At 42.6% G+C, this 27,586-nt stretch overlaps 1 protein-coding gene and 1 long non-coding RNA gene across 2 annotated transcripts; one reads left to right on the top strand and one right to left on the bottom strand.

The window, feature by feature from the left end:
* The first annotated feature begins 777 nt into the window (after window positions 1–777).
* LOC144064823 (uncharacterized) lies at window positions 778–3,946 on the top strand. The gene is made up of 3 exons (XR_013296905.1): window positions 778–943; window positions 1,366–1,580; window positions 3,196–3,946. It is a non-coding gene; the product is annotated as an uncharacterized LOC144064823 (long non-coding RNA).
* Window positions 3,289–27,586, bottom strand: epb41l2 (erythrocyte membrane protein band 4.1 like 2). The gene is made up of 24 exons (XM_077587637.1): window positions 27,371–27,586; window positions 20,074–20,270; window positions 19,808–19,984; window positions 19,050–19,277; window positions 17,656–17,760; window positions 17,518–17,560; window positions 16,860–16,935; window positions 15,966–16,062; window positions 15,652–15,776; window positions 15,492–15,579; window positions 14,370–14,522; window positions 14,201–14,298; window positions 13,949–14,121; window positions 13,195–13,277; window positions 10,344–10,394; window positions 9,702–9,761; window positions 8,642–8,809; window positions 8,415–8,480; window positions 7,706–8,131; window positions 6,223–6,351; window positions 5,972–6,070; window positions 5,830–5,910; window positions 4,928–5,042; window positions 3,289–4,675 (listed from the first exon to the last, which is right to left on the bottom strand). Exons 2-23 carry the CDS (start codon window positions 20,257–20,259, stop codon window positions 4,938–4,940), a joined length of 2,817 nt encoding a protein of 938 aa, XP_077443763.1. The 5' UTR covers window positions 20,260–20,270; window positions 27,371–27,586; the 3' UTR covers window positions 3,289–4,675; window positions 4,928–4,937.

The raw sequence follows: 27,586 nt of genomic DNA, 5'->3' as shown, positions 1-27,586 counted from the left end.
GTCTAAAGCAGAGGGCTTTATTGGTTGAATCCATCAACACAAATTAAGTGTCTTTTCATGTCATTCCACTCAGCGTGTATTCATCCGTTCCCTATAAGTAGTAAAAAATCATAATTGAGGGCTGTTGACAGCCTTTTTATTATTATTCTATTCTATTCTTACTTGGACGGGTTGAAAAATAAGAAATATATTCAGCTAATATGCTCATTATCCACTAGTAATAGCCGCCACTTTACAAACGCACACACTATGAACTTGTTTTTCTGGCTAGCGTGTGAAAAAGAGTGTAGTTAGCCTCATAACAGTTGTGTACAATCGATAAAAAAGTCTGTTCTCACAGCTTGGACGTAGCGCCCACGCGCATTCGCACTGGCGCAAACCGCCATTGATCGGAGCGCGGCTTTAAAATAACGAGCTAGTCATCGCAAAGGTAATCAATCATACGCCTTTGAGTATTCACCTTCCTGGGAATGAAAAGCAGCATTTAAAACAAACCCGTGTGCCATTTTGCCTCGGTAAACAATTGATTAGTCTGCTGCTGGGAAAACCAGCCGCAAATGAGGCGGTTATTAAAAGGGATTTAATAGCACAGCGTGATGGGATAGAGATATTAGCGCTACGCTAAAATTGTCACACAAGCTGGAAACTCCATATTTGTTGCAATGATTAAAGCAGGACACATACGAGGAGTAGCGGGATTGGTTTTTCATGCAGACGACTATGACCTGTGGGTCAAAACACACACACACATGCGCAACTAATCTGCTTAGCAATCACAAGGGTGAAAAAGAACAAAGTTCACATCGTTATCATTGACGATGACAACAACAGAGAGACGCTAACTGGATTAAAAAGTGAAATAAGATGGCTATACTTCTACGACGATGACGCTAGTAGGTTTTGGACGATAGTGTTAATATTTTGAGGCCAGTTTCTAATCCACGTAAGTATTTTGGGAACTTTTAGGAAACTACTTTTGAGTCGAGCCGATATGAGACTCGAGACCAGACATTTTGTGCCTCATTTGTTGGAAATTATTGTACAAAAGAAGTCCGAGATGGGTTATTAATATTATTATTGTACATATATGCCGGTCTTATTATGTTTTGTGATTTTTTTTCAAATCCCAATTTAGCCCTCTGAACATTCAATTATATTTTAGCAACAGGATATATAGTGCTTCTGAATTTAAAAAAAGGCTGATAAAATGTGGATTGATTAGGTCCTATTTTGCCTTGATAGACTTCATATCAATTTTCTAGTTAAGTTTTAGTATCATGTAGTGACCTCATTTCTGATATTGAAACATACAAGTCTTAATCTTACACATTTTGACTATTTTTCTTACTTGATTTGATCTCTTAGGTCCGCCCACGTTTGTTGTCCACCAAGAAGGAGCGTGATGGAGATCCTCAGTGGGATCTGGGCCAGCCTGGCTCTCCTCCTGAGACCTTCAGTCACAAAAACAGACAAAGAAATGGACGGCTTCCTACCAGTCTGCTTTGGTCTGCTCTTATTCCTGCCCACCTTTGCGCTTTTATTGCAACTGGTGGTCTACAGCCACTGGAAACTCAAGCAGGGTAAGGTTGGAAGTGTCCCAATATTTTTCTCCATGTAGTGTTGCTAAGGCCTGCTGATACTAAAAGCACGTGACTTGATGATTTGGAAGAACAATGACGATGATGATTGATCAACTATGCAAATTATCATTTAAATACCGTTAAAATAGTCCACTCGTCCATCATTCCATGGCTTTAGAAGTCATATTTTGCACAATTGTAACGTGTTTAACATTTGTTCAAAGACATTATTAAGGTAACTTATGCCTTTGAATACACACTGTGCTAAAAATTGGATGCTAGTCAGCTAGCTAACATAGACTAAAGCTGGGGTAATATAAGGAAGCACAATGGCTTCACAGAAAAATGGCAGAAAATTGATTTTATACAGTAATTAGAGTACTTTGGACAACTTTTGTGTATTTAAATTGTACTTACAATCACTGTTCCCTCTAAGCTGCGCGCGTGCGCAATTGCGCACTACTCTCGTCTTCTCTGCGCAGCAGAAATCCTATGGCGCGCAGTAAAAAAAAAAAAACGGATTTTTTTTTTTTTTTTTTTTTTTTTTTTTTTTTTTTTTTTTTTTTTTTTTTTTTACCCCTTTCTTCATGATGGGCTCGGTTCTAATGTCCAAAGAGCTCCAGTATTTGTATTTAATCATTAAACGCTGTTTTCGGCTGGATTTGACCGAATTTGAGAGCATTTTGAGCTGTTTGGCGAATGGACGTATATAGACGTTTTTTTGCCTCCATCGCGATATCATCACGACATTTTACCAAGGAATTCACTTCCCTGGGCTCGGTTCTAATGTCCAAAGAGCTCCAGTATTTGTATTTAATCATTAAATGCTGTTTTAGGATGGATTTGACCCGATTGCTGTCATTTTACGGCTCGGTTCTGCTACATCTGCCCGCCCAAGAGTGCTTATTCCCGGGCTGCCATTGATGGTAGACTAACATTGATTTTTACTATAATTTGGACAACACCGGCGGCGGGCCGGATTAAAAATCCTAACGGGCCGTATATGGCCCGCGGGCCGAGGTTGAAAAACTTGTACACACACGATCCGGGGGCGGGGCGAGCGCGCGAATCCCGTTTCGGCGAAACCTCCGTTCGGCCGAATGAACGTTCGGCGGAACGTCCATTCGGCGTCCTGCCCGTCTGTCAAACGTCCGTCGGCGAAACGTCTTTAGGCGAATCATCCGAGTACCGATGATGTCGCTCACACTGGTACTCAGTGCGCTCAGGGAGGTTGACTTTCTGCTCAGACCAACGAAAAATTAGAGGGAACATTGCTTACAATGGACTTCTTGGGAGTTGAGCGGGAACACTGCTGATTGAAACGGGCGCCATGTTGGTTACACTACCATTACAAACTCACTTTAAAACACTCACATTTATGCAAACATATAATTATATTATTATTTAAATATTACTTACTTCATGTTGGGTCAGGGCTGTATTCTTAATTTGGAACCTTTTAAGTGAAAGACACTTTGAGCAACAATCAATAGGTTTGTTAGTCTCATATTGAGGTGAATAAATATTACTGTGTCAAATATGAAAATATACACATTTTACACCAACCCAAGTATGACAGATCGATGTGCATTATAAATAATAGTTTCTTTTGCAGTGGAGGCAGAGCTGGCGGTATTTTCCAAAAACCACAGCGCCATCTACAGTCCGAACCAGGAGAAGAACTAGGGACTACAAAAAGACCCAAAAGCAGAGTATTACAATCTTTTATTTAAAGTGTTAACAGGGACTTGTAGTGTGTGTTTGATACAGAACAATTAAGTGGCTAAGATAGAAAGAACCTGGACAACAAGGGAGCAATGGGGCCGCTTGTTGATTTTTTTCTTGGATTTTCTTGACTTTTTGTGGAAAATAGAAAAGATGCTGCGGCTGGTTTGGATCACAAATATAGATTTCTAAAAGAAAAGTTCCCAGGATGTGACTTTGCAGCCCCGTTGCTCCATTTTACACTGCAGTTTTTAGTGAAACATTTGTACTGGTGTTTCATGCCCCCCCTAAAATCAAAATCCACGGAGGACACATTACAAATATGAAAATAATGGACCATATTCACATAGAAAATGACATGTGGGCAGATAAATCTACAGTGGTGACACGTGCGTAAAAAAGACGCAAAGGAGAGGCTGAATTTGGAATGTCGTGGCAAGGTGGAATGTTTTTTTTTCAAAATGTCGCTGCTAAAATGAAGAACTGCAGACTCTGTCCATAGCCATCTTAAAAGACAAACCTAACCTATAAAAACTGAATTGAGTGAAGATTGTCTGTCAACTATACGCTTGCAAGCATTGCTACAATTTTTTTTTGTCTGAACAGGTGGTTTCACATTAAAAAAAAACGTTTAAAAATCATTTTTTCTCCCAGTTAACTCTTCCCCAAAACAGGAATGACTGTGTAACCTTTGTGTTTTAGCTTAAACTCCTTCACATTTAGTATAAAATAACAAATTGAAAGCTTTTTATCAAGCATTTTTTTTTGTCTTTTTGTAATGTGTGGACTGAAATCAGAAAAAAAACGGAATGTCAAGAAAATATGTTTTCTTTTGTACCATTAGTTTGTGAGTGTTTGGGTTAAGAAGCTGCACTTTTATCACATTAGTTCAGGGGTGGGGAACCTTCTTCTATTATAAGCATAACAGTTTTTAATTTCATTTATTTTTACTTCCAGTGAGAATTTCTTATATTTTGTTAAGCTAAATAGCATCCCCACCGCTTCACAAAACTTTCCCAAAAGTGTAAAACTTCAGTGTCTACTTTGACAAACGTGCATCGCTGTCAAAATAATATATCTTCCACCTTCTCTTTTAAGTATTGCTTCTTTTACGCCCAAAAAAGAGAGAGAAAAAAGCACTATTGGGGAAAACAACAATGAAGTAAAAACACGCTACAAATGTTAAGCTAACAATGTGGTTCTTTTGCTCCCTCAGTGTATTATGTACCTGATTGTTGTTTTGTTTTTATGGGGGGGGGAGAGACTTGGACTTGGTCTTCTTTCTTCCGGAGCCTCTTCAGTCAGTCACGGTTAAAGAGATTGGTCGCGAGGGGTGGTGAATGTCAGAACACCCCCCAAGGACTTTCTCCCTGCAAAAGGCGAGGAAAAAGTTTAATAGAAATCTTGATCTAGGGCAGGAAAAAGTCTATATCTAATTCATCTGCATTATATAGGAAAATGGGATTGGTTGCCAAACCTGCTGCTATACCTACATTGACCACAGGAGGGTAGTGATGCGCATTATTTGTATTGAAATGATAGGGAATTGCGACTATGACAAATTGCATGCTTTTTTTCCACTTAAAAAAACAAACAAAAAACATTACTATTATAACCAATACCTGGGTCATGTTAATCCTCCTCTTCGGCCAGCTCGGTCTCTTTATGAACCACCACTCTGGTGACAGACATGTCAGGATGTTGCTCTTTGGCCTCCTTAATGGCCTGGGCCAGAGCCTGCCGTAGCGTGGCGGCGGCGACGGCGGCGAGCACGAAGCAGGCGGGGTGGCAAACCCGAGCGGATGGAACAAAGTGAGGCGGGGAAAACAGAAAAAAAAGAAAGAAAAAAGAAAAGAACAGAAAATCACAAGGAAGCCCAATGTCCCACCGCTGGCCGGCGTTGACATTTGCATTTCAAAATAAACGAAAATCCAAATTAAAATGGGGTGGAAATAAATGTAAGGCGACAAATCGCGCTTACATTTGATCAAGGAATAAGAAAGCAGCGGAGGGGAGATCCGTGCAGATCTTGGCAAGCTGTCGTCACGCAAATGAATCAAAGTGTCTACCAAATGAGGTGACTAGAAATAAATATTGGTTAGTTAGTGATGGGGGAAAATGGGGGGGGGAAGCAGCGTGCCTCACAGGTGGGAGGTTTTGATTTGGAATTTCAACTCATGAGTGGGTTCCGGGTCCTGTTGTAACCACTTTTTCAGGACACTTTTGAGTTACAATAGTCTTTATCAACTGTTCATCTTGCAATAAATTGAAAATTATTTTATCACTAGTAGACATCCAAAACACTTCAATTGGGAGGGTGGCAGCCTATCTGACGTCTCGGGCCGTCAATGGCAGCGTCTGACCAAACCATGCCAGCAATTACTTTACAATCAAGTGAGTATGCTGTCATTTAGTATTAAAAAAATATTTTCCCCCAATGGCCGATATGACAGTTGGAATTGGCATGGGGAGTCAAAAGATCTTATCGCAGTAATGGCAATTTTTTCAAATGCAAACCACTGACCTCGTCGTGGTCGATATCGCAGTCTCCGGTGATGACGATGCGCTTCTCGATCCTGGTCTCCGACAGGCCGCCTTTTAACGTCTACGAACACGCAAGACGTGGGGATCAGGTCACGCTTGTGATGCCCGCACGCGCTTTTTACCTTGGTGATGTGCGTGGTGGTGGTGGTGCACAGCGATTCTGAGGTGATGGTCTGAGCCGTCATCAGGACGCCGGGCTCTCCGTCGCCGCTTCCGTCCAGCTGGAAAAAAAGCACAAAAAAAGTTGATTTATAAATGACCCCTTCCTCTAAGTTCCCGGGAGAGAAGGATGGAATCTCCGTGGTGGGCTTTCTCGGGAGAAAAAAAGGAGCAGTTAGGTAGATGACGGAGCGGAGCGCCTCGGGGTGAGCACCTGTGCGGCCTCGTACGTGATGGTCTTGGTTTCCGTGTGCACGATGGGCACTTCCTTGGTCGCGATCTCCGTCTTTTGCGCCGCGAACGTGTCCGATATTGTCACCATTTCGGTCTTTACCACCGGCGGCTTGTTAGGGGGTGACAGAGAGATGGGAGGAGGGTTAATGCATTTTAAAAAGTTCACATTGTTAGGTAGAATAAACATTTGGATGCGACACTTCCTGTTCAATATGTACTAGAAGAACTCAGTCTATTTGAACTGGGAGCCAATTTCCAACTGACATTTGTATAGCGACACTGTGAAATTGTATCTATTGATTCCTACTAGTTAGTTATTTTAGTAAGGTTATTGTATATGGAAGCAATATTTTCTATTCCTCCAAGAGTAGCATTCATCCTATTGAAAGGGAAGTGATTTGGTATTTAAACAATCACAATCACGTGTCACAAATAAGAGCCAGCCCAAGACAGTGAAAAGTAAAAAAAAATAAAGCTAAAAATAGTGCTGGCCAATATGACGACAGACAATTAGGCTTTTGTTGTTGATGATGATGATGACAGGGCCTATGTCCAATTATTATTATTATTATATCGCGAAAACAATACCAACGACAAATGCATTCATATAGTGGATGTATGTTCACAATTACAGAATTAATTGCGCCGAGTGATGCACTCAAAACAAATGTCGTTGTTTTTCAAACCCTTAAGAAATGACTGAATTGTGATGGAACTTTTTCTTCCCCCATATCAGACAGCACTATTGAGAATATAATAATAATAATCCCATCATGTCGTAGGCTGGCTCGAATAGAACAAGGTGAAACGGAGCGACGGATAAACACAGGCAGAAAAATCTTGCGGACATGCAACGCTAACATGCGGACGGGAGGTGTTGCTACGGCGACGAGCTGAGGAAGCCTCGCCTCAGCATCACAAGGCCCGAAAGACAACATGGAGACGTCTGACTTCCTAACACATGCACGGTAGCCAGACTTAAGCTCCTTGAACACTGAAAATGTAAAGTGTATTTTAAAAAGTTGAAATATAGTCAGAAATTGTGCTTGATGAGCAACATTTTGTCTTTTTGTCTATCCCTTCCAATGTCAATTAACGATAAAAAAGGGCAATTTTTGTTTGTCTAATTTGTTAAAGGTTGTTGTCTATTAGCACCGATGAATGAATTAAAAATGATATTTTACTTGTTATATTTGTCACCATTTTAGACAGTTAAAATTAAAAATCGCAGGATTTTGTGGACTTGGCCAAGACATGTCAACAAAAATCCAATTTTTAAATTGTTGCCAAGACCCAATTAAGATTTTGGGGTCATTCTTTTGAAATATGACAGCGTGGGAATGCGTATGGGACCTAAATATTGCCACCAAAGCGGGAAGGAAGGAGAGCCACAGCCCGAAGGAAGAGAAACGTTGGCGAAACGGAGGGCTCGACCACCCCTAAGTGAACGCCCCCGACTTTACCTGCGAGCAACAAATAACCTGCGGACGCGCATCCACCACCATGACCTCGCCGTTCACTTTGGGCGCTTGGTCTCGCGACGGGGACGAGCCGTCTTCGTGGCGGGACGGTCCGTTGGAAGCTTCGGCGTGCGTGGCCGTGGGCTCTTCTGCCTCCATTGGACTGTCATCCTCCAACTTCTCCACTTCTTCTTCTTCCTCTTGCTCCTCCGGGATTCCAGTGCGGGAGATGGAGACGGGAACGTTGGGGTGATACTCGGCCTCCCCGTCGCTTTCGCTCTCCGAGGAAACGCTCTCCCGCTCCTTGCTCATCGTAGTGGTCATCATCTCCTTTTGCCCCGCCCCCTCTTCCACGTTCACCCCCTTCCCACGCTCTTTGGTGGAAATCTCTTGCACCACGACCGTTTCTTCAATTTCAACTTCGGCCGTCTAAACAAACACACGCACACGTGGACATGTCATGCACAGAGACAAAAACGAGGCGCACACTAGGGCTCCCGCGACCAATCGGCAACGGATCGACCGTCAAAATGATCGCCTGTCGCAGCCCTGGTGTGCACACGTACGCGTGGGACACGGAAACAAAAGTAATCATCCAAGTCAGAACTAAAAACAGTGCAAAAAGACATGACAACAAATATTTCGAAACATTTGGTGAAAGACGGCATGCCGACGGGAAGCTGCGTTGGATGGAAAAACAAAGTTAGAGCACCTTCGTGGATTCTTTGCCGTCGCCGTTATCCGTCGTGCACGGCGCCGCTTCGTCGGTGGCGGAAACCTGCGTTACACACATACATGTCGCCGGCGCGCCAGTCAATCGCGCAAGAAAGTTTTTTTACGCCGTGAAATTCTAAGTTCCTGGATTCCCACATAATCGACGGTACACAAACGTCGCCAAAAAATAAATACATTTTTTAAATCGACATTCGCGAGACGTACCGGTCCGAGTTGCTGACCGCGCGTGGCGGTGGCGGGGGAGGAAGTGATGCGCTTCTCCCACAGGTTGTGCTGAGGAGGCGAGGGAGGCGGAGCCTCCATAAAAGAGCGCTTGAGCTCGCTAATGCTAGCCTGGTGTTTCAGGACTTCATCTTGGGTCTTATCGTGGTCCTGATGGTGAGGGGAGGGAGGGAGAGGTTAGGTTGGGGGAGGGAGGGAGGGAGGAGGATGGGGGAGAACATTAGGTCAAAAGGAACAAGGTTAGATTGTGTGGAGGCAGGCGCCATATTTCACTCTGGCCTCGCATCGGCTTGGGAATGGCTGGGATTGGTCGCCGCTGGCTGCAGTGAAACAGGGCGCCCGCCATCTTGTTTCGTGGAATATTCTTTTTTGGAATCCAAAGAAAAAACATGGAGGTGATAGTGGGTTTGTTTTGATTTTTTTGTCAAATGAATTGATCCTCATTGAACTTTTAGAATATGGCAGTGCTTTGGATTTGACTGCTTAGGTCGAATAATTTTCTATCAGGGTCTAAACACCATTTAAAGGGTTAAAATGACTAATCCCACTTTTTGTTGGCTATCACCTTCCATGTTAAGGCATACTTTTTGTTTTTTTTAGTGAGTTAGCAAACTGCAAATCATCAGACAACAGGAGGAGGGAGCTATCCTCGGGTGAGGCAGGGTTAGTCGGGGTTAGGCAGGCGGCAAACTTTCAACTGGCAAAACACGGCGCACGCCGACCTCGGAACGGCATTCCGCATGCACGCAACGGTTTGTTCACAAAGCGGCCATTGTGACAACTCGAGCATCGGTGGGAGTAACGAGAACGTTCCATCCAAATTTTTCCCTTTGCTCTTTCTCCACCTTCTGGGAAAATTGCTCAAAATGGCCGCCGGGTGAACGCCAAACCATCGCAACCTGCGACATTCTCCAATGGCGGGCATGCAAACGAGAAAGGTCGGCGGAGCGATTCCGGCACGAAGCGCCCGGCGTGTAGCACGCAAGAAAAGATCGCAGGCTCTGATTGCGGGCCGTCAACGGCACGACGCCAAAGTACCAACCTCTAACATCAAATTACTGTGCCTCACATAAATATTATCCCCACGCGCTTTCATTGGACTCTGGAAGGTGGACATACAGCACAAATAAGAATGGGCGGGATTTTAGACTTGAAACACAAAAAATTGATAAAGGATCCAACAAAACATTTTAAATAAGAGCATTGTAAATGACACTTGACCTCGACTCAGCAGAAGCAACAGTTTGGCAGAGAGAAATCTTAATTTAATGATGTCATTAGCATATGTCTTTAACGATACAGTACAATATTATACATTTGGGGAAATTAGGTCAAAGTTCAGTGGTCAGGAAAATAATTTCGTGACAATTTCATTCCAATTTGGCTCTCTGATGGTTTTAAAAGGAGGAAGAGCAACTGAAATTTGAGTTAAGAGCACACAAAAGCTACAATTCACTCGCTCTGAGCATGCAACGCAAACGGAAGCCATTAAGTCAAAGTCAGTTTTATCCATTCGACCCATTTTCCAATCATAACAAACTTTTAAATGTCTAAACATCGCCAACTATTTGAAGGTTTGACTTTGCGAGAGTGGGTCAGGAAAACTGAATCTGGGCTCCTCATGCTACGAGCAACCAAAAATTCTGCAGTGCATGCTGGGTAAAACATTAACGCCCTTACAGACCTGGCCAGGCGTGGCTTCCACACTGCCAGGGTTCGGGTCCGCCTCTTTAACCTTCAGATTTGTTGCAGTAGTAATAAGATAATGGAGATAGCAGGGGCGCGAAAAAAAGGAAAAAAAATGGGACGATGGGAGAAGCTCGACATGTATGGAGAGATGAAATTTATACACTTTTGCCCTGAAAAAGGCGCAAACGAGGCTTTTTTTGGGAGACTATAGCGTAACTAGCAACACAAGAGGGAAATTATTGTACTAATTATGTTCTGCAAAGGTGACAATAAAATTGTTAGCACGTTTTGAAGGCTATTTTTATTGTACTGATTATGTTCTGCAAAGGCGACAATAAAAATGTTAGCCCGTTTTGAAGGCTATTTTTATGCTTGTACAAATAATTGTGACATTGGTTGAGAATGTCAATGTGTTTTTATGAAATCATTTGTTGGCCTTCATAAGGGGAATTTCATTTATTTGAAACACATGTTTTAGAAGATCGCAAAAAAAGACTAACAGTTAATATGGTCATGTCTAGGTTTTAAATTAAAAAATAAATATTCACACTTAAAAATGATATATTTTTCTTTCTTATTACATTTTAAATGATTTATTCTTTGTGTTTTTAATCACTAACAGATGTATTTTATATTTATATAATATATTTTCATTTAAATTTATTTTATTTTACTGAATATGTACACTATGTTTAAAGATATATCAATTTCATTTTTGTTATCTTTTATACTGAAGACAAATAATAAATGATAATTACAGATTGACTTTGTACGTGCCATAATTTATGAAACACATTTTTGGGACAGGTAAATATTTACAACTACTTTACTGTAAAACCTCAGCTTTACAGTCGTCACAAACGTGATTGACGGCGATAGACGTCCGATCCATTTTGGCTGTGAGAAAATAGATATGTTGCCTATCGCCGTCAATGGCAAAGAATGATTTTTAATGGGCAATTGGGAATACTAAACTTTGTGGAAACTTGCCGCTACATTTATAAGACATGCTTGATCACTACTACTTAGTTTCACATTTTAGCGACCATTCTTTGCTTATGACTCGACACTTTTTGCTATTCTATCCTACCCCCTTTATCCTTTTAAATCTACACTTACCTACCGTATTATGAACTTCAAAGTGGTTTTGACAGTGAAAGGAAAGGGGGAAAAAGATGAAAATATGAAAGCAGTGGGGTGTCCAAAGAAAAGCGAGTAGAAAAATAAACCAAAAAAAAAAAATCTACGAAAGACGTCTATGCGGCGGGATCGCACATCTCCTGCGTCCTCGTGTGTCGCCTGACACATGAAGACACAAGAAGAGGGGTAGCCATTTTGTCCGGCCGCTCCCGAGCCGCGACGCCCCGTCGATGGCAGACTAGCTTTTCCAGATAGCACAAGGTTAGCCCAAGAGGCGCAGCTAAAATCAAAGCTAGCACCAGAGAGCGGCTAGCGGTGAACATGACGGCTAAAAGGAAGGCTACTAAGAGGCAGGGCAGCAGAAGCGGAGAGGGCTTGGCTAGGCTAAGGCGGACGGATCGGACCAAGGAGCGGGAGGGGAGCGCCGAGGCTAGGGCGGAGAGCTCGCCCAAGATTGGCGGCGAAGGACGTGGGAGGTAAGGGAAGACCACCGGGGGCAAACACGGTTGCGCGCTTGTGAATCTGGCCTTTAGCTGAATCAACTTCAACGCCACGGCGTCTTTAAATCGACGTAATCTGGCGACGGCGGCGCTGGCGCCGACGTTCGTGGCTGCTGTGATGATAAAAATCTTCACTCTGCTAGCGAACCTGCGCGCTAGCGCGGACAAGCTTTGTGTCGCGGCCCAAAATGAATTCTTGTTCTTTTCCAGGAGGGCGCGAAAGCTAAACACGAGAAATACGTAGTTAGCCACGTCTCTCAGCGAGCGCCGCTCGCCGTTTCGATCTTCTCGAGAGCTCTCTTCCGACGGCGGGATTTCCGAATTCGGCGTCTGGGGGCGACGCATTAGCGGGGAAGACGGCGGCGTCTGTTCGCTCGCTAGCGCTTCGACACTCGGCTCGGCGCCCGACGCGGGCGAGTCGCCCTGGTCGGCGACCGGGTCGCCGTCCTCGGAGATGTCGGAGAGGCCGCGCTCCAGTTCGGAAATGGAGTCGAGCGACGGCGGGATGGAGGAGAGCGACGATAACGAGGAGAAAGAAAGAGGGAACATGAAGATGGACTGGAAGGTTAAAAAAAAGCATGAAAAGTGATATTGTGTCGAAAATAAGCATGCGAACGTGTCGACAAGAGTGAAGGGAAAAAAACGGAGAGGGAAGGGAGAAAGACAACATTAGTGAACAACAAGAGCAAACAACATAAGGTTAAACGTGAGCACAGTAGGATAGATCAGTGGCAGTCGTCAGGCTTCCTTCCAAATAGAAACATTTTGGTAAATTGGGCCAACTTTTTAATATAAAGGCAGTTAACGAGAATGTGGAAACCAAATTACATCCAAAACAGGGTTGGAGTCCCGACTTCTGTCAAAAAGAGGTAACAGCTTGAGGCCAAATTCTGCACTAAAAGTTCATCGCCGGACAACAAAAGGTGCCGCGTGTGAGAGTTTAGAGGATATAAATGGTTAGAAGTGAGAGAAGGGGAGAGGCTGGTTAAATAGGATGCATGCAGAGCCAATGTGGACCACAAATTTACCGTGAACATTACGTGCACGTAAACTGGGGTGATGTAAACTTAAAAGGGGGAAATTGTCTAAGAACCTATTTGTCTCATATGTTGCAGACAATCTGATACAGAAAAAAAAACACAGCGATAACGCACATTTCTAATTCTTTGGGATGAACCTGCAATGTAAAATAAGACTAAAACATACCTTAGAGTCAGAGTGGAGATCCAGGTGGGGGTCATGTCCGTTCTCATTGGTGTCCCGGGCTTCCGTTATGCTAATCGTTGGTGCTGAATGACACGAAATAAGCAATAGATTAATACAAAACACTAATGACTACATTAATCAATAATTATTATAATATTTTATGATAATTATTCATTGGAAATTGTCAGGGTATGCATTTTTGCTACTCCTACCACTGCCACCCGATGGCCAAAGTGTGCAAATTAATTTTGTCAACATTTACTAGATGTGCGGATTTTTTTTTTTTTTTAAAGTCAAGAAAAAAATTGTCAAAGTAATCGAAATAAGTGCAAAAAAAAAATAAAATCCTTTTTTAGCCAGATTGCCCAACCCAACCTCCATTGTTGATATGGTGTTAATGACTATGAGTGACCAGCAGAGGGCAATGTCACACACAACTTTTAAGCGCAAGTGAGTAAAAACTGTCAAGGAGCACTCAAAAACAGGTGTGAGACCTTTTCCGGAGATAAGTGTAAGGTTTTATAGCCCTAGTGTTTTCCTGGCCATGCAACATTTGCATCCAAGTGTGTGCACGCGCATGTGTGTGTGTGTAGACACTGCACGCCGTGTTCATTTCCTAGTCGGGGGCCCTCTTTCTTTCATCTCCGTCTCTGTGTGACAGGAAACAGCTGCAGCTATTTCCTGTATCTGCTCAGACGGCAAAAAAAATGTACTTCCAAATACAACCTAGCCGTGTCCGTCGGGGCGCGTTTACCTCCATCGAGACTGCGGCTGATGCGTTTGGATGAGGTGCGCTCGAATGGGGGCGCGGGCCGGTCGATGAGGGTGCTGGCCAGGCGCGTTTGGGTCTGCGTGCGCCCGCTGTAACGGAACTTGGAGCCCAGAGTTAGGAAGCGCGGGGTGATGGGGGGCTCCGGGGTGTTAAGCCTGGAGAAGGACGATGCAAAAAATATTACCGGATGATTTTTCCGGGAATAATCTACAACGGGAACATGTTTTTTCAAACCTGAAAAAACTGTGGTTCTCCACGCAAACTTTCCACAGCCGTTTGGCGGAGCGATGATTCTGCAGTTTGAATCCCACCGTGCTTTCAAATTGTTCTGTCTGTTGGAGCACTTGTTAATTGATCCCGTTTCAGAGCTGTTGTTGGCTTCAAACCGTGGCGTTGCGCTTACCTCTCCGGGTCTGATTTTGATGTAAAAGTTGTTTCTCTTGTATGAAATTTTGAGGATTTTGGGCCAAGCGAAGCGATTTATTCGAAGCCGGTCCTTGTAGACCAAGAGTCCGTTGGCGCACACTCCAAGCATGATGTCCACGCCTTCAGAATCCTGCCATGGGTATGATTCAAATAGAAATACAGCAAATTCACAAATAGCCATTTGAATAAAAAAAATCATAAAAAATTCCCTGGAATAATGGAAATAAATCTGTTTTAAACTAAAGTCTAATACAATATACTGCCACAATTCACAACTAGTCTTTGCACACTTAAAGAAATTACCAAAAAATTATGTATATAGGGTTGGGCAATTCTTGAACGATATGAATAAAATGACATGACAACAAATTGTTCTAATTAAGTGTATCACTGAATATGTTTAAAGTGAACACAACCTTTATATATATATATACTTTTTTATTTTTAGCAGAGTCGTCTCCACAGTCCACATAAACTTGATTACTCACCAATGAAAACATGGTTAGCTGTCAGGCTAACTCGTTGCAAAGCTTTTAAGTCCGAGGCCATCTGGTAACGGTCAGTGGGGTATTGACTTAACATGGGGAGGGGGCGGAGTTTCCCTGCTGCTAATGGAGGATGCAATAGGTAGATAATGGACACACACACACACACAAACAGGTCGCACAACCTTGCCCCATTGTTTAGTAGCTCATCGATCTCTCACTTTGACTATTCAGGCAACCCTTATCTGTTGTCATAGCAACAGAAAGGACAGAGGGCGAGGAGGGAACACAGACTTCCTCGCCACCAAAAAAATTCTCCCATCCTTTTGGCTAATGGGAGCGTGCCCTTTCTTTTTTTTGCTCCTCTTGTCCTCCTTCTCACATCCTCTTCTATTTTAAGCTCACCATCTCCCTCTCTCATGAATATTTTCCTGCTCGGTTTTCCGGCACAGAGACAAACGCGATGGCGGCGCACGTGGGAACTCGCCGGGCTGATGCCCTGATAGCCCGGCGAGGGAGGTGGGCTATTCCCAGGGCCTTTTTTGTGCGTGTTTGCACAGCTGACACACAAGACATCAATGGAAAAAAAGAGACGGAGTGGAATTCCTTTGTACCTTAGCGTGGTGCAGGTCCACCCCGTACATGGATAACTTCTTGGCATTTTCTAAAAACTGCGTGTCGGCCTGCGCTGGTGTCATTCCCCTGAAAGTGAAAGGGATTTATTTAGTGATCTATTCGTTGATCTAAAAAAATGCTTTTATGGACAGCTCGGACTTGTGAGACTTGTGTAGCTCCAGAATCTTCTCCTCCATTTCTTTGCTCTGGTTGGGGGCAAATGTCAGTTGGTTTATGTAGTCCAGAGGACGAGTCTGGTCGGGTTCGTAGTCACCGAATTCTGCCTGTGGAATCGAACGCAAATTCACATAAGTAGAGGATTATACTAATAATTAAATTCACAATTCAGCCTTTTACGTGTTGGCAAGTTTACTTCAATAAAATTTGCACTGGGAAACTTCACCAAAACATGGTGAAAAAGTATCTTAAAAAAAAAAAGAAGGTACATGTGCCTCCAAAAAGATAAACTTTACCTGTAGTGTGTACGAGCCAAGAAGTGCATGAGTGACAAACGAGCAGGGCAGTCGACCGGACGCTACGTCTTCGCGGAGTTGCAGACACAATAAGTACCTTGACGAGAGAAAGCGGGAAGGACGATTTATTTTTCAGCTTCAAGTAACAAGCAAAAGTTAGATGGGAAAAAAACTGTCAAGTGTCAGAAAAATTGCAGCGAAAAAAAAGACATTTTCTTGGCGCGTGTTAAAAGAGAGACCGTCATCTGCCGACAACGGGATTAAAACTTGCCAGGGGTGTTTTTATTTTTCTTGGCTAATTTTCCCGAGTATGACAAGTGGTTGGGATAACCTTTCTGCTAATCCTCTACGCAGTGTTCCCAAAGTCAGTTGTGTAACGTGTGCTATACTTGTGGTCAGTAAATTGTTGTGTGGATGTTGGACAGCGCTAAGCGCAGGAATTCATTATCCAAATGGAGGGCTAAACTCAATGACGGAATTCAAACACCACGGGGGAGTCATCGGAGGGTAGCCGGTTCTGGATCCTGGTTACGAAGGGAAAGTATTGCAAAAAAGGCAACTCGGCGGGGGCATTTGCTGACATGGATGGTGGCTTAAGTGGTCTCTTCGGTGGGCTAGCACAGTGTTCTTATAGACTTCTTTAAGACCTATAAGAATGCAGTCTAAAAGACTGAAGCCATTTGGTCCAGACCAATGTTCCCTCTAAGATACGTGCATGTGCAATAGCGCACAAGCAAATATATGCAAAAGAAAATTCAGCCTCAATTGTAAAAAAAAAAAAAAAAAAAAAAAAAAAAAATTGGGGGGTAGTAGATATTGGTGTGTGGACATAGCGAGCACTTCTGATGTTGCTCACAGTGGTCCTCGGTGTGCTCACGGGTTGTTCGTGCTCACCTTGTTATATCTTCAGTGAGCAGCGAGGGATCAGGTGGGTAGAACTTGACGTTGAACGCGAACTGCCAATTGTTACCTGAGGACAGATGGGGAAGAACTAGTTAAAACTCTCATAACATTGGTGGAAATCTTGGAATTTTTTGCGCAAGCAGGGTTGTCCACAGGTCAATCCATCTGGCTGTTTCCACCCGTCCCACGTCCCATTTGTGTGTACGTGTGGGCGATTCGGCCAGCGGCGAGGAAGGGCAAAGAGGAGCTTTTAGATGCCGCTAAGCTCCACGCGACTCGCACGCAAGCATGGACACAAACACAAATAAAATGCATGGTGTGTCTGCTATTGCGTAACGTAATTCTGGCTTCGCTCAATACCCATATGTAATCTTCAACAAAGACATTGAAAAAAAAATTCATACCCATCGCAAGCCTTCGCCATGTTTTAACGGTCTCCAAAATAATTCAAGGACGGACAAACTTTCCCAGGCTAAACATCTGCATCCCGATTGTTGTTAAGTGACTGTAATTAAGCGTGCGACGGTATCAAAGCTGCCATTTTAGTGGGGCAGAGTTTTGACAAGGACACATTTTGGAGAGCCAAAATGTTTTTGGGTCGGTGAGGTATTTTTCACATTAAATGTGTGGACATGGAAATGAAACTTACTGTGAATTTGTCTCTTAATTTCCTTGGTGGGGTCCAACCAGCACTAAAATAAAATAAAATAAAATATTTAGCAAGTGAGAGCCAGGCCCACTGTTTTGAATCTCTGTAAATAAATGAGGTATAATGAGATAAAACTACCTTCTGATCATGGTTGTCCTTGTATGTTAGACCAAAGTAGTCCTTCTCCAGAAGATTGAGATGCTCGCACACTTTAAAGAACAGAAACAGACCCTTGGCACGTTTCTGTAACATGAAAGAAGACAAAAGAAGGAGGGCTTTGTTTAAAAATTAAAAACACACACATTTTTTTCCAAGTTATGATGTTAGCAAACATATTTTTTAAACATTGCGAAACTATTTTGCCATGTGTTATGTATAGTATGTACAAATTTAGAATCCCTGATAGAGTGAAAGTGCAAAAAGTCAAGTGACATATTTTTGTCTGGACTTCCTATCGAAGAATCAATGCGCTTGTGTTTCTTCAATCTGTGCTCCGTCCGTCCGGGTCACATTCCACGGAGGAGACCATAAAATCCTCCACAGTGAGCAATGACAATGACATTTGGCCACACATCCACAAAAATGCACACACACTACACACTTAGGCTACAGTGACCTTTGTTCAGACAGAAGGTCAGACGGAAAGCAAGCTGGAGGGAAGAAAAAAAAAGGACAAAGATTGAAATAATGAAAAATGCGTGTGCGTGCAGTGAGTCGAGTGTGGCGTTCCAGAGAGAGAGAGAGAGACTTTCAAGTTGGCAATCTGACATAAAAGACTGATTCTCTTTTTTTTCCATCTGAAAACATCTGCGGTATGTTCTTCTATTCATTTTTGAATAATCGCTGTCGCCCCTCCCTGTCATAATAGAATGGACACCTAGAATTAAAGAGCAAGTGCCAAAATGGAATAAATACCGTCATTATATTTCATCTTATTTATTGATTTTTACAAGTAAATGAGCTAAATGCCTCAATACAATGCAACGTCTTATTGTCAAATACGGCTTATGAATGAACAAATGTTGCAAAGTTTGATGGGTGTGGTTGATATTGAGTGACAGCAAATATGGATAAATGTCAATAATGATCTTGTCATTTCAGTATTCACACTCTTTTTGGCATTTGATACCTTTCACCGTGCCAGTGTGTGGTGAGCTGGATGGAGGAATGCCTATGAGTGTGCGTGTTGGGGGGACAACAGTAGTTGTTGCAGTATCAGCGTTATCTGTCGGAGGACAAAGCGCTTTCTGTTCAAAGAGCTGCAGACGCTGGGCGTGGCTAACTTGCAACCCTGTCAAACATTTTTTCTGCATCCTTCTATTCTGCTCCAATTAATTACAGTATCACCTTAACAAAGCGGTCACAATCGGTAATCTGCACGTCTCCAAGAATCCATCATCTGGGTTTAGCAGTGAGGAGCAGATGTAGAAAACTAATCTGGTAGCGGGGTCTCTCGCCTGGTGTAATTAGCCAAATGCCCCGGATTTAACCCCGAGGGTCCACCCAAACAACGCGGGCGGCGAGAACCTCACCTCCACCTCGCAGGTGAAGTCGGAACCGTCCAAGAGGGTGACGTGACACACCACCAGTTTCATCTTGCTCTTCCTCACCAAACGTAGCGGCGACTGGAAAATGGAGGTCGGGCCTTGGCCTCCGTTGGCTCGCTCCTTGGCTTCCCCCTTTTCGGGTTGCTCCTCCTGGACTCCTTCTCCACTTGCTGCCTCGTCGTTCTTCTCCTCGACTTGCTCTTCCCGGGCAGGCTAAAAAATAAAAATAAAAACAGAGGAGAAAGGAGATTGGTGAAAGCCCTCTTTTTGGGCGGCTCTTTTTCGGCTGGCTGGCTGACTGAGCGTTGATGTCACAGGGTGGGCCGGGGTAGCTTATTGTGAGCGCTTGGATGGAACAGTGAGTAGGAGTTAGCACTTTTTGGACAAGAAAAAAATAGATTGCCTTAGTCCGTGGTTCAAAACACCTCTGAAAAACATCTGGCTGAATGGTAGGATACCTTCCCCTTGATTATCTCATCAGTGGTTTTACTTGTGGTTTTTACTGCTTTCACGCGTGCAGCACTCCAAACCACAGACATCTTAGTTTTTGTGTTTTAAAATACTCTTTAAATTCTGTATGTTAACGTTAATTTTTCGTCCATCTACAGCTGGAAAATGTCAGAAGATATTAGAATGTAACATGATGAGTTCCTACAAGAAGCAAGGAAGTGAAACAGAATTAAAAAAACAGCGTGGTTTGGACCTTGGCAGACAATATGCATGCAGGAAAATCCGTTAAACACCTCTGTGTCTGCGCTGGCGTTAGAACGGGACTCCGCTTCCTTTTCTTTGACTTGCTCTTGTAGCGGACCGAGCGCCTCCTTCTCTTCCGCTTCCTCGGCGTGCCCGTTCACTTCCGGCAGCTCCTCCTGGTCGCTGGCGGGCTTCTCGGGAGATGGCACCTCCTTGGTCGGGGAGGTCTTTACGGGGCGTCGTGTCGAGGGGAGGAAGGTCAAATTTCAAAGGACACGGCTCAAATTTTACGGCACGGCGGCTTGAATGGAAGTACCTGGCTTTGGGATTTCTGCTTCTTAAACCATGTTGGCAGGTAGCGCGATATTCCCTTGCCCTCTTTCTCCTTTTCTCCCTCGGCGTCGCCCTCAGCGGCGGCTGCCTTTTCCGATTGGTCGGGCGCCTCGGCGGTCTTCTCCGCTTTCTCCTTCACCTCTGTCTCGGAGCCTGCCTCAGTTGTCATGGCGACGTGACCTAAAGATGAGGGCGCAGCGTTAGGTGATGTAACAATAACAGATGAAATGGAGGTGACCAAAACAAAGCCATTTTGTAAATGTTATAAAAAATTAAGCGCGAAAAAAAACACACATTTCTAAAAGTAAAAATAAATATATAAAATTTTTGGGGGGCAAAGTATAAAATCCTCTAGTTTGGAATTGCAACAACAAAAAAATGCAGTTTTATGAATGATTGGATAAAATAGAGTGAATATTTCTAAAATGCAAAAAAAAAATACAATTGACAATACAAAATGATTAAAATGTAACTATTTTTCAAATGAACTAATAGACAGATTACTTCCATAGTTTGTTCATCACTTCTCATTATTATGCGGGTGCGTGACCGTGTATGAAAACAAACAGCTTCAGGGCGAGGATTAAAATATGATTCATTTCCGATTAAGCTATTGTCATCACCCTCTTGTCTTTTCAAAGCGTTCTCAACCTAAGCCATCTATCGCCATTTCTAAGCGATCCACTGTACTTCTCGTCACCTTCTTGCTATTTTGAACCTTTTTTTTTATTCCCTCGGCGATCCGACGCGAAGGTCGCGGGAATATAAATAGAGCTCATTACGCTCGGTCGCTTAACGGATGGAGGTGTGTACACATTAAAGGCGTGTGCACGCTTGCTGGTGATAAGAGGCAAAAGATAAATATTAACTTGACCTTGAGTCTGTTAACACTTTCGCTTTGTGTTCTTATTGTGCTTTGGAAAAAGGGAACTTTTCACTTTCAGTATCACTGATTAACTTAACTAAGTCTGGTAAAGATGTGAATCCATGTTGGCAATGTTGTACCACAACTTTCTCTAAGGGTGCCTAATTTTTAATTTCTTTTAATCCTGGTGCACTCGCAATCTCTCTCTTCCTGGCTCTTTTTTTGTCCCCCGTCCAATAGGGAGCTCGCATTATCTGGGCCCCCTTTCCGGGTTCACTCGTCTTCCCACAGTCTGTGTAAACAATGGTGGTGACACAATTGCGGCCTCTCTTTTTTGGCAGTCGATTGTGGACTGAGATAGACCGATAGGATGGCCTCGTCTTGTCTGCTTGATAATAAATGTTTAATGTTTCGGTGAACCAGATCATTTTCTAATCGATGAGCCCCATTTCTAGAGAGGAAAGAGACAAAAACAGTCATTGCATATCTTGTGATACCTAGCAAAGTAATAAGAGGCACAAAACGCCTAATTTTTATTTTTATTACTTTTTCTATCTGATGTTCTTTTTTTTTTTATAGATTTTTGTCCTTTTAATTTGATTTTTCTCTTCCTTTTTTAAAAAGATATAGTACTTTTAACCTTTACATTTAACCCAAATATAATTGCTCGAGTTAAAAATAAAAAAGAATTAACAGTATGTAAATTAGAGTTCATATAAATGATAGACTTTTTAGTAGTACATTTCAAAGAGAACATTTTTAACCAAAAGCTTCTTCTCAAACAAGCACTGATGCATGTCCTTACCTATTGTTGCTTTTTTTTTTAAAACTCCTCGCGGGCCCTTTTTCCTCCCTTCTTTTTTTTTAAGGCCGTTTTCTCCCTTCCTTCACTCGGGTCTCCCACCTACGAAGCCGTCACTGCCATTTTCCTCTCCCTCATCCTGTCGGCTCACCCGCGGAGCTGAGCGCCTGCCTCCCGCGGGACTTTCGCCCGCGGAAACGAGGGCAGAAAATGACGAGAGAGAGAGAGAGCGAGAGGAGGGGAGTTGCAGAGAGGCTAAAAGGGGGAAGGAGGGAGAGAAAGCATGTCTACTAATGGGCCTTCTTTGGCTCCAAATGGCTTTATTCCAGTCCGCAAGCACTCGCGACTTTGAGTACTATTCTCTTAAATAACATTAGTTCCTCCCTTTCTCTCTTCTTTTTGGTAAACAGCTGTAGAGGAAAAAGGTTGGTTTAGACAGCGGCAGTTTCTGAGCAATAACAACGTTTGTAAGAAGAATATCAACCATGCTGTTTAATGATGGGTCGAAAATTGAGCAATCTACAGCTATTTTAAAGTACATAATATAATATAATTTGTCTAATGGATGCCATTTTTTTAGACTACATAACAAAAAACTTCAATTAACTCCCTAGTCCTACAAACTCATTATTTACGACTGTCTACATTCAAGGCGTTGTCGTCATGGCGATGACTTCCTGATCCTGACATGTATCATTTTATAGGAGCCATTGTCAAGGATGATGTTTTTTGGGGGGGTTAAATTATCTGTCTACACGAGTGCGACAAGTCCAATAAAGACATCTATAGAAACCCCGACGTGTTAGGGCGGAGTGGGCTGTCCGGGGGAGGAACTGTTCCCATGGCAACAACATTCATGGACACCAAGCATAAATCCCCATGGAGACAAGAGATTACTGCAACAAAAATAAAGATTATTGAGCTGGGATACAAGTGACAAAAGAGATTATTGTCATGCCTAAACCTCCGTTTCAGATTTACAGCCGGCTGATGTTCCAAAACGTGGAACCGGCAGGAACAACTTTTTATTTTTTACAATCCCTACTGTCACTATTCGACAATAAAATTAACATCCAAACAGAATAAATCAAATGTGCAATGCATTTCACGACATTTATTAACTACTTTTAATACACTGATTGGACATTTATCACCATCAAGGGCAGTAAGTGCGTTAATCTTGGTGTAATATGGCGCGCTACAAATGTACTGTAAAAAGTATATAGATTAGTCGTGGCTTTAGACGATTTAAAAAATGAATTAGCTAATTATAATGAGTTGTAAGTATTTAATCTACTTGATCTCATTTTTAATCTCGCCTAAAATTAGCAGAAAAGTGCTCTCAATCTGAGGTAAATTCATTTAAATTTAGTTAGTAGATTAATAAATTATGAATGAACTCATTGTATGATCTCTAATTATTTAATTTGCTGTAAAATTCCACCAAATTTCCAGGGATAAAAAAACAGAATTACTCTTAATTATGATGAACGATAAACATTTAATCCAATTAATCTTAATTTTAATCTCACACAAAAATTCCAGTTAAATGCCCCTAATTTAATCTAATTGTGATTTAACTTCCTGCTATGGACAGCAACAGACATTTGAAGCGGTATAATTTACAGTGAATAATCCTGTTCTGGAACCATTGACGGCAATAGACGTACAATCCGTTAACATTCTATCCACCCATCCACACACACACGAGCTGACGCTGCAAAAACATGGCTGCCCTGTCACATTGCACACTTATCCTCAAATTGAGGATTACACCAAGGATAATCTGCGAGCGTTCCTGTCTGTCGCTATGTCGGTCCATGCAATTGCGCCTCAGTTTTACTGTCGGCCACATGCAGTTTCATGGAGTAGCCGCCATTACTTTACGAGTTACGAAGCCATACAATAACTCAAAAGTCAGCTGGGATAGGCTTCGGCACCCTGCCCAGGATAAGCGGCGAATCAAGTGTTGGAAAGACAACCGATAGCTTGAAAATGACGCAAATTTTGCCAAAAATGAACCGAAAACTTTTGACGATTAGTAAACGTTTTTCGCTAATTGTCCAGCACTAGCTTGCTAGCTGTTTTGTTCATAGCATTATTTACTTAATAATGACAGCATTTATGGTCTGTCCAAGTGGCCTTTAAAAAGGATGCCCCGGACTGCCTTTTAATGTGACCTCTCTTCAATCCCTCTCTGTTAGAATGTGACCCGATGCTGATTAATCTGTTTTTAACCATGTTTGGACCCCCGCCAAAGCCACAGGCCCACTCGCTTTTCCCTTCGTTCCCCTTGTTCCTCCATCCTTTCTTTCAGTTAAACGCTTTATGGAGAAAGTCAGTTTCTGCTCTTCTCAAGTGGCTTGTTGTCAGGTTTAATAGAGCTATTGAGCACCGGCTTAAGACACTTGAAAGGCTACAGTCATAATTGTTTTGTAAGTTCTGCTAGACGCTTTCCTAGCCATTCCTACCCACTTGTTCTTCACATCTTCCACACTTTCCGCAGAAATGAAATGAACATTGCATTATATCGTCCTTTCATCCAAATTCCTCTGATCTTCCCTTGTGTAACTTTGATTTTTGCCGTGCCCACCGGTGTGTAATGCCGCAATAAATCCACTTCACAGGAGACGAAGGTGTTTACTTGCAGTTTGGGTTTATGAAAGACTTGGGCTGTCATCAACGATTATTTTTTATGGGCAATATCAATTTTCTTCAACCGCAACATTTACTTTATGACCTAGGCTAGCAGTAAATGAGTTAAGCTAATGATGGCAAATGTCCAGAGCAATAACCGCTGTCCAAATAGTTGTCCTTTTTTGTACAATCGAAGAGTTGTTTGATTTTGAAAGCCTTAACGGAGACGCATGACTTTTTGCTAATCCCGCTTGAGCTAACTTTCGATGGGTCTTCAGGTGGCTCCTTTGAGAAGATCCAAGGAACTAGAAAATGAAAAACTTTGCTTCCATGTCCAAGATCGTTTCTTCATAACAAGGTTTTTCTTCAGCGTAGTAAATCTAAGTCCAATTTTTCCAAGACTGGTCTTTTTAAAGAGAAACAAAAAGGCCCCCAATAAATTGGATTGGATAACTTTATTCATCCCGTATTCGGGAAATTTCATTGTGACAGTAGCAAGAAAAGGCATTGTAGTTATAAGTTAGACAGTACAGTCAAAGGCCGCAGAACAACAAAGCAAAAGCAAAAAGCACAAAGTACTAAGCAAAACAAAGTCAATGGGATCATTAAGAATCACCAAATCATTAAGACAGAAAAGCAGCAAGAACACAAAACGAGCTACGAGTTTCGGTAGCAAAAACGGATAGACTCAAAAAGACGTTGGACAAAAACTGGAACCACACAAAGGAAGTCTTCCACGAGATGGGGAACTTCTGCAGACTGCGACCGAGGTAGAGAATATGCAGTCACTCTTCCAAGCTTATCCGCACAGTTCCTCAGTAGTCTGGAGCTGAAGAAAACAGCAGCAGGGCAGAACTCCTCGACTCTGTTGCTGGCAAGCGCCGACAGCTCTTCCATCTTATCCCACGATGGAATGGTTGGTCAGAAGCGTTGCCTCTCCTCCCGGCACTTTTTTCCAGCTCCGAAACTCCGGCGGCACCAAGGTGTTGCTCCTTCTGCTGCGTATTGTAACAGCTAGTCCCATGTGTGTGACAGCGTAGGCATGGCTGAATGGTTCCAAAAAAAAAGAAGTAGCCGAAAGAAGCCAGGCTAACAGAACAAGGAAAGTTGTAAAAACATTAAAGTATAAAGTACAAAGTAAAGTAAAAAGGGATGTATTAAGAAATATTAAAATGTAATTTAAAAAAAGATAGAAGGGCTGTAAAACACAAAAAACATAAGTGTACAGAGCTACTCCCACTGGCTCCCGCGTGAACGGTGCCATCTTGGAATTTATTGCAACTATTGTGTGATATCAATCCTTTAATTTAATGTTCCATCACAACAAAAACAACAAACAAAAGTATCAATAACAATGTCATACAAGGAACATGAAGTCCTCCATTTGTCTTTGATGCGGCCATTTTGAGCCAAATCCAGGCTTTGTGGTTTGATAGGTGAAGAAATCAGCTATGAAAGACGAGGCCTGAAATGAGTAAGACCAGGAATTGCTATCAAAATACCAGAAGCGGAATCTTCAGGAAAGTCACTCCAAGCTTTGGGGGTTGCCAGTATGAGTTGATGTCTTCCCGTTGAACTCGGGGATGGGGGTCAGGGCAAAAACACCAACGCATGCGCAACCCGCATACGTTGGGGATGTTCCCACAGCTTTTTCCGAATGGTTGAGCAATATTTGTCACTCTCTCCTGAACTCTGGCTTCCTGCCTCACTGACGTCCCTTTGCACTTCCTCGCTTTTGCTATTTTCGTCTTCCCGGCACGTCCCGGGTCCCAGTAGGAGCCGGTGTTGAACATGTGGCGAGCTCATGCCCGCTAGGGATGCACCTATTGGGTATGGCTATCATTTAGGGATAGAATATCATGAAAAAATAGTCACTCTTTTGGAGCGGAGGCTAGTCGCATCTCCTTTTAATTAGCGGAGGAATCTCTTAGCAGAGGAACCAATTAAGGCCTCTCATTAGCGAGTGGGACAGAGCGGCCACTGTTCTGTGAACATGGAGCGGACAGTTATAGATGAACTATGCACACACACACACACACACACACACACACACACACAATGGTGGGGTGAGAGCAGGTGCCTTCTGAGTTGCTTTACTGTCAGTTTAATGACTATTTATGTATATTAACAACATACACAAAAATAACGGTATAGCAGTTTAAATTCTTTCAATAAATGTGAGGGAAAAAAGATGAGGAACAAAAGCATCAAGACACTTTGGTTGCCTGGCGACCCAGGTTCGTCACTAAATTAAGTCATAGTAAGAGAAAAAACAAGTATAAATAATAACCTTACCTTTGTCGTGATCACATAAAGGTTTTTTTATACAACATACAAACACTGATATGAAAACAACAATGTTACAGTATGCAGAAAAAAATCATTTTCAGTAGTCAGGTAAACTAGAACTTCATTTCCCACAACCCCTTGCGAACAAACATGTTCAATATGACGAATGTAACCGCTAAAACAGCATTAGGCCAACACTATAAAGCAACTACACTAACAAGAAAAGACCCCAAGTACATTATTTTGAGTGACAATGTAATAAAATGGGTTTTAAAACGTAATGACACTGAGAAAGACCAACAATTTACGGCTAGCCCGGAGAGCGGGACGGATGAATGGTCACGGAGGCGGCTGTTCAAAGCGACATTAGCGAAAAGCAGATAACCACACGTAATTTCACCGACAAAGAAATGCGTAAAGTTAGCTTTTTGACAATAATTCCATTTTAAATGTCGAACATTACGGCGACAAAACCATAAAATGTACCGTCGTGCCAGTATACGCACGCGCAGTACGTAGTTAGGAGACCACGATAGAAACAGAAAAACGGAACCTATAAAACGACTTTGAACGACAAAACTAGCTTCTCCCGTATATTAACGGACGCTAAAAACATTATATTGCTGCACTATACGCTTTAGCTAGAACAACAAAGACAATTTCATTGAGTCGACGGTAAATACTCACGTGATTTAAATGGCAGCTCAAAAAGACAATACCTTTTCCTCTTAATTTAAAAAAAACACAGTGGAAATGTAGTAGGACCTTCCAAACGAATATTGGCCTCAGGACTTGTTTTCCTTCAACAATTAATTCCCGTATCCCGAGGTTGCTGCATACAAAATTGTCCTTACTGAAAATCTGGCTCGGGCGCAGAAACAAGGCGTGTCAATCATCATTAAG

The sequence above is a fragment of the Stigmatopora argus genome, chromosome 19 (assembly GCF_051989625.1).
Source record: "Stigmatopora argus isolate UIUO_Sarg chromosome 19, RoL_Sarg_1.0, whole genome shotgun sequence".
Classification (NCBI taxonomy): Eukaryota; Metazoa; Chordata; class Actinopteri; order Syngnathiformes; family Syngnathidae; genus Stigmatopora; species Stigmatopora argus.
The sequence above is the reverse complement of the archived record's forward strand: the minus strand, read 5'-3'. Positions and strand labels throughout refer to the sequence as shown.

Excerpts from the sequence above, each read along its gene's own strand:
- epb41l2 (XM_077587637.1), bottom strand. The coding sequence starts at position 20,259 with ATGACAACTGAGGCAGGCTCCGAGACAGAGGTGAAGGAGAAAGCGGAG. Across the intron at positions 17,761-19,049 it reads ACTTCACCTGCGAGGTGGAG|AAACGTGCCAAGGGTCTGTT; the intron begins GTGAGGTTCTCG and ends TTCATGTTACAG. Across the intron at positions 9,762-10,343 it reads TGGAAGCCACGCCTGGCCAG|AGTCCAATGAAAGCGCGTGG; the intron begins GTCTGTAAGGGC and ends TCCACCTTCCAG.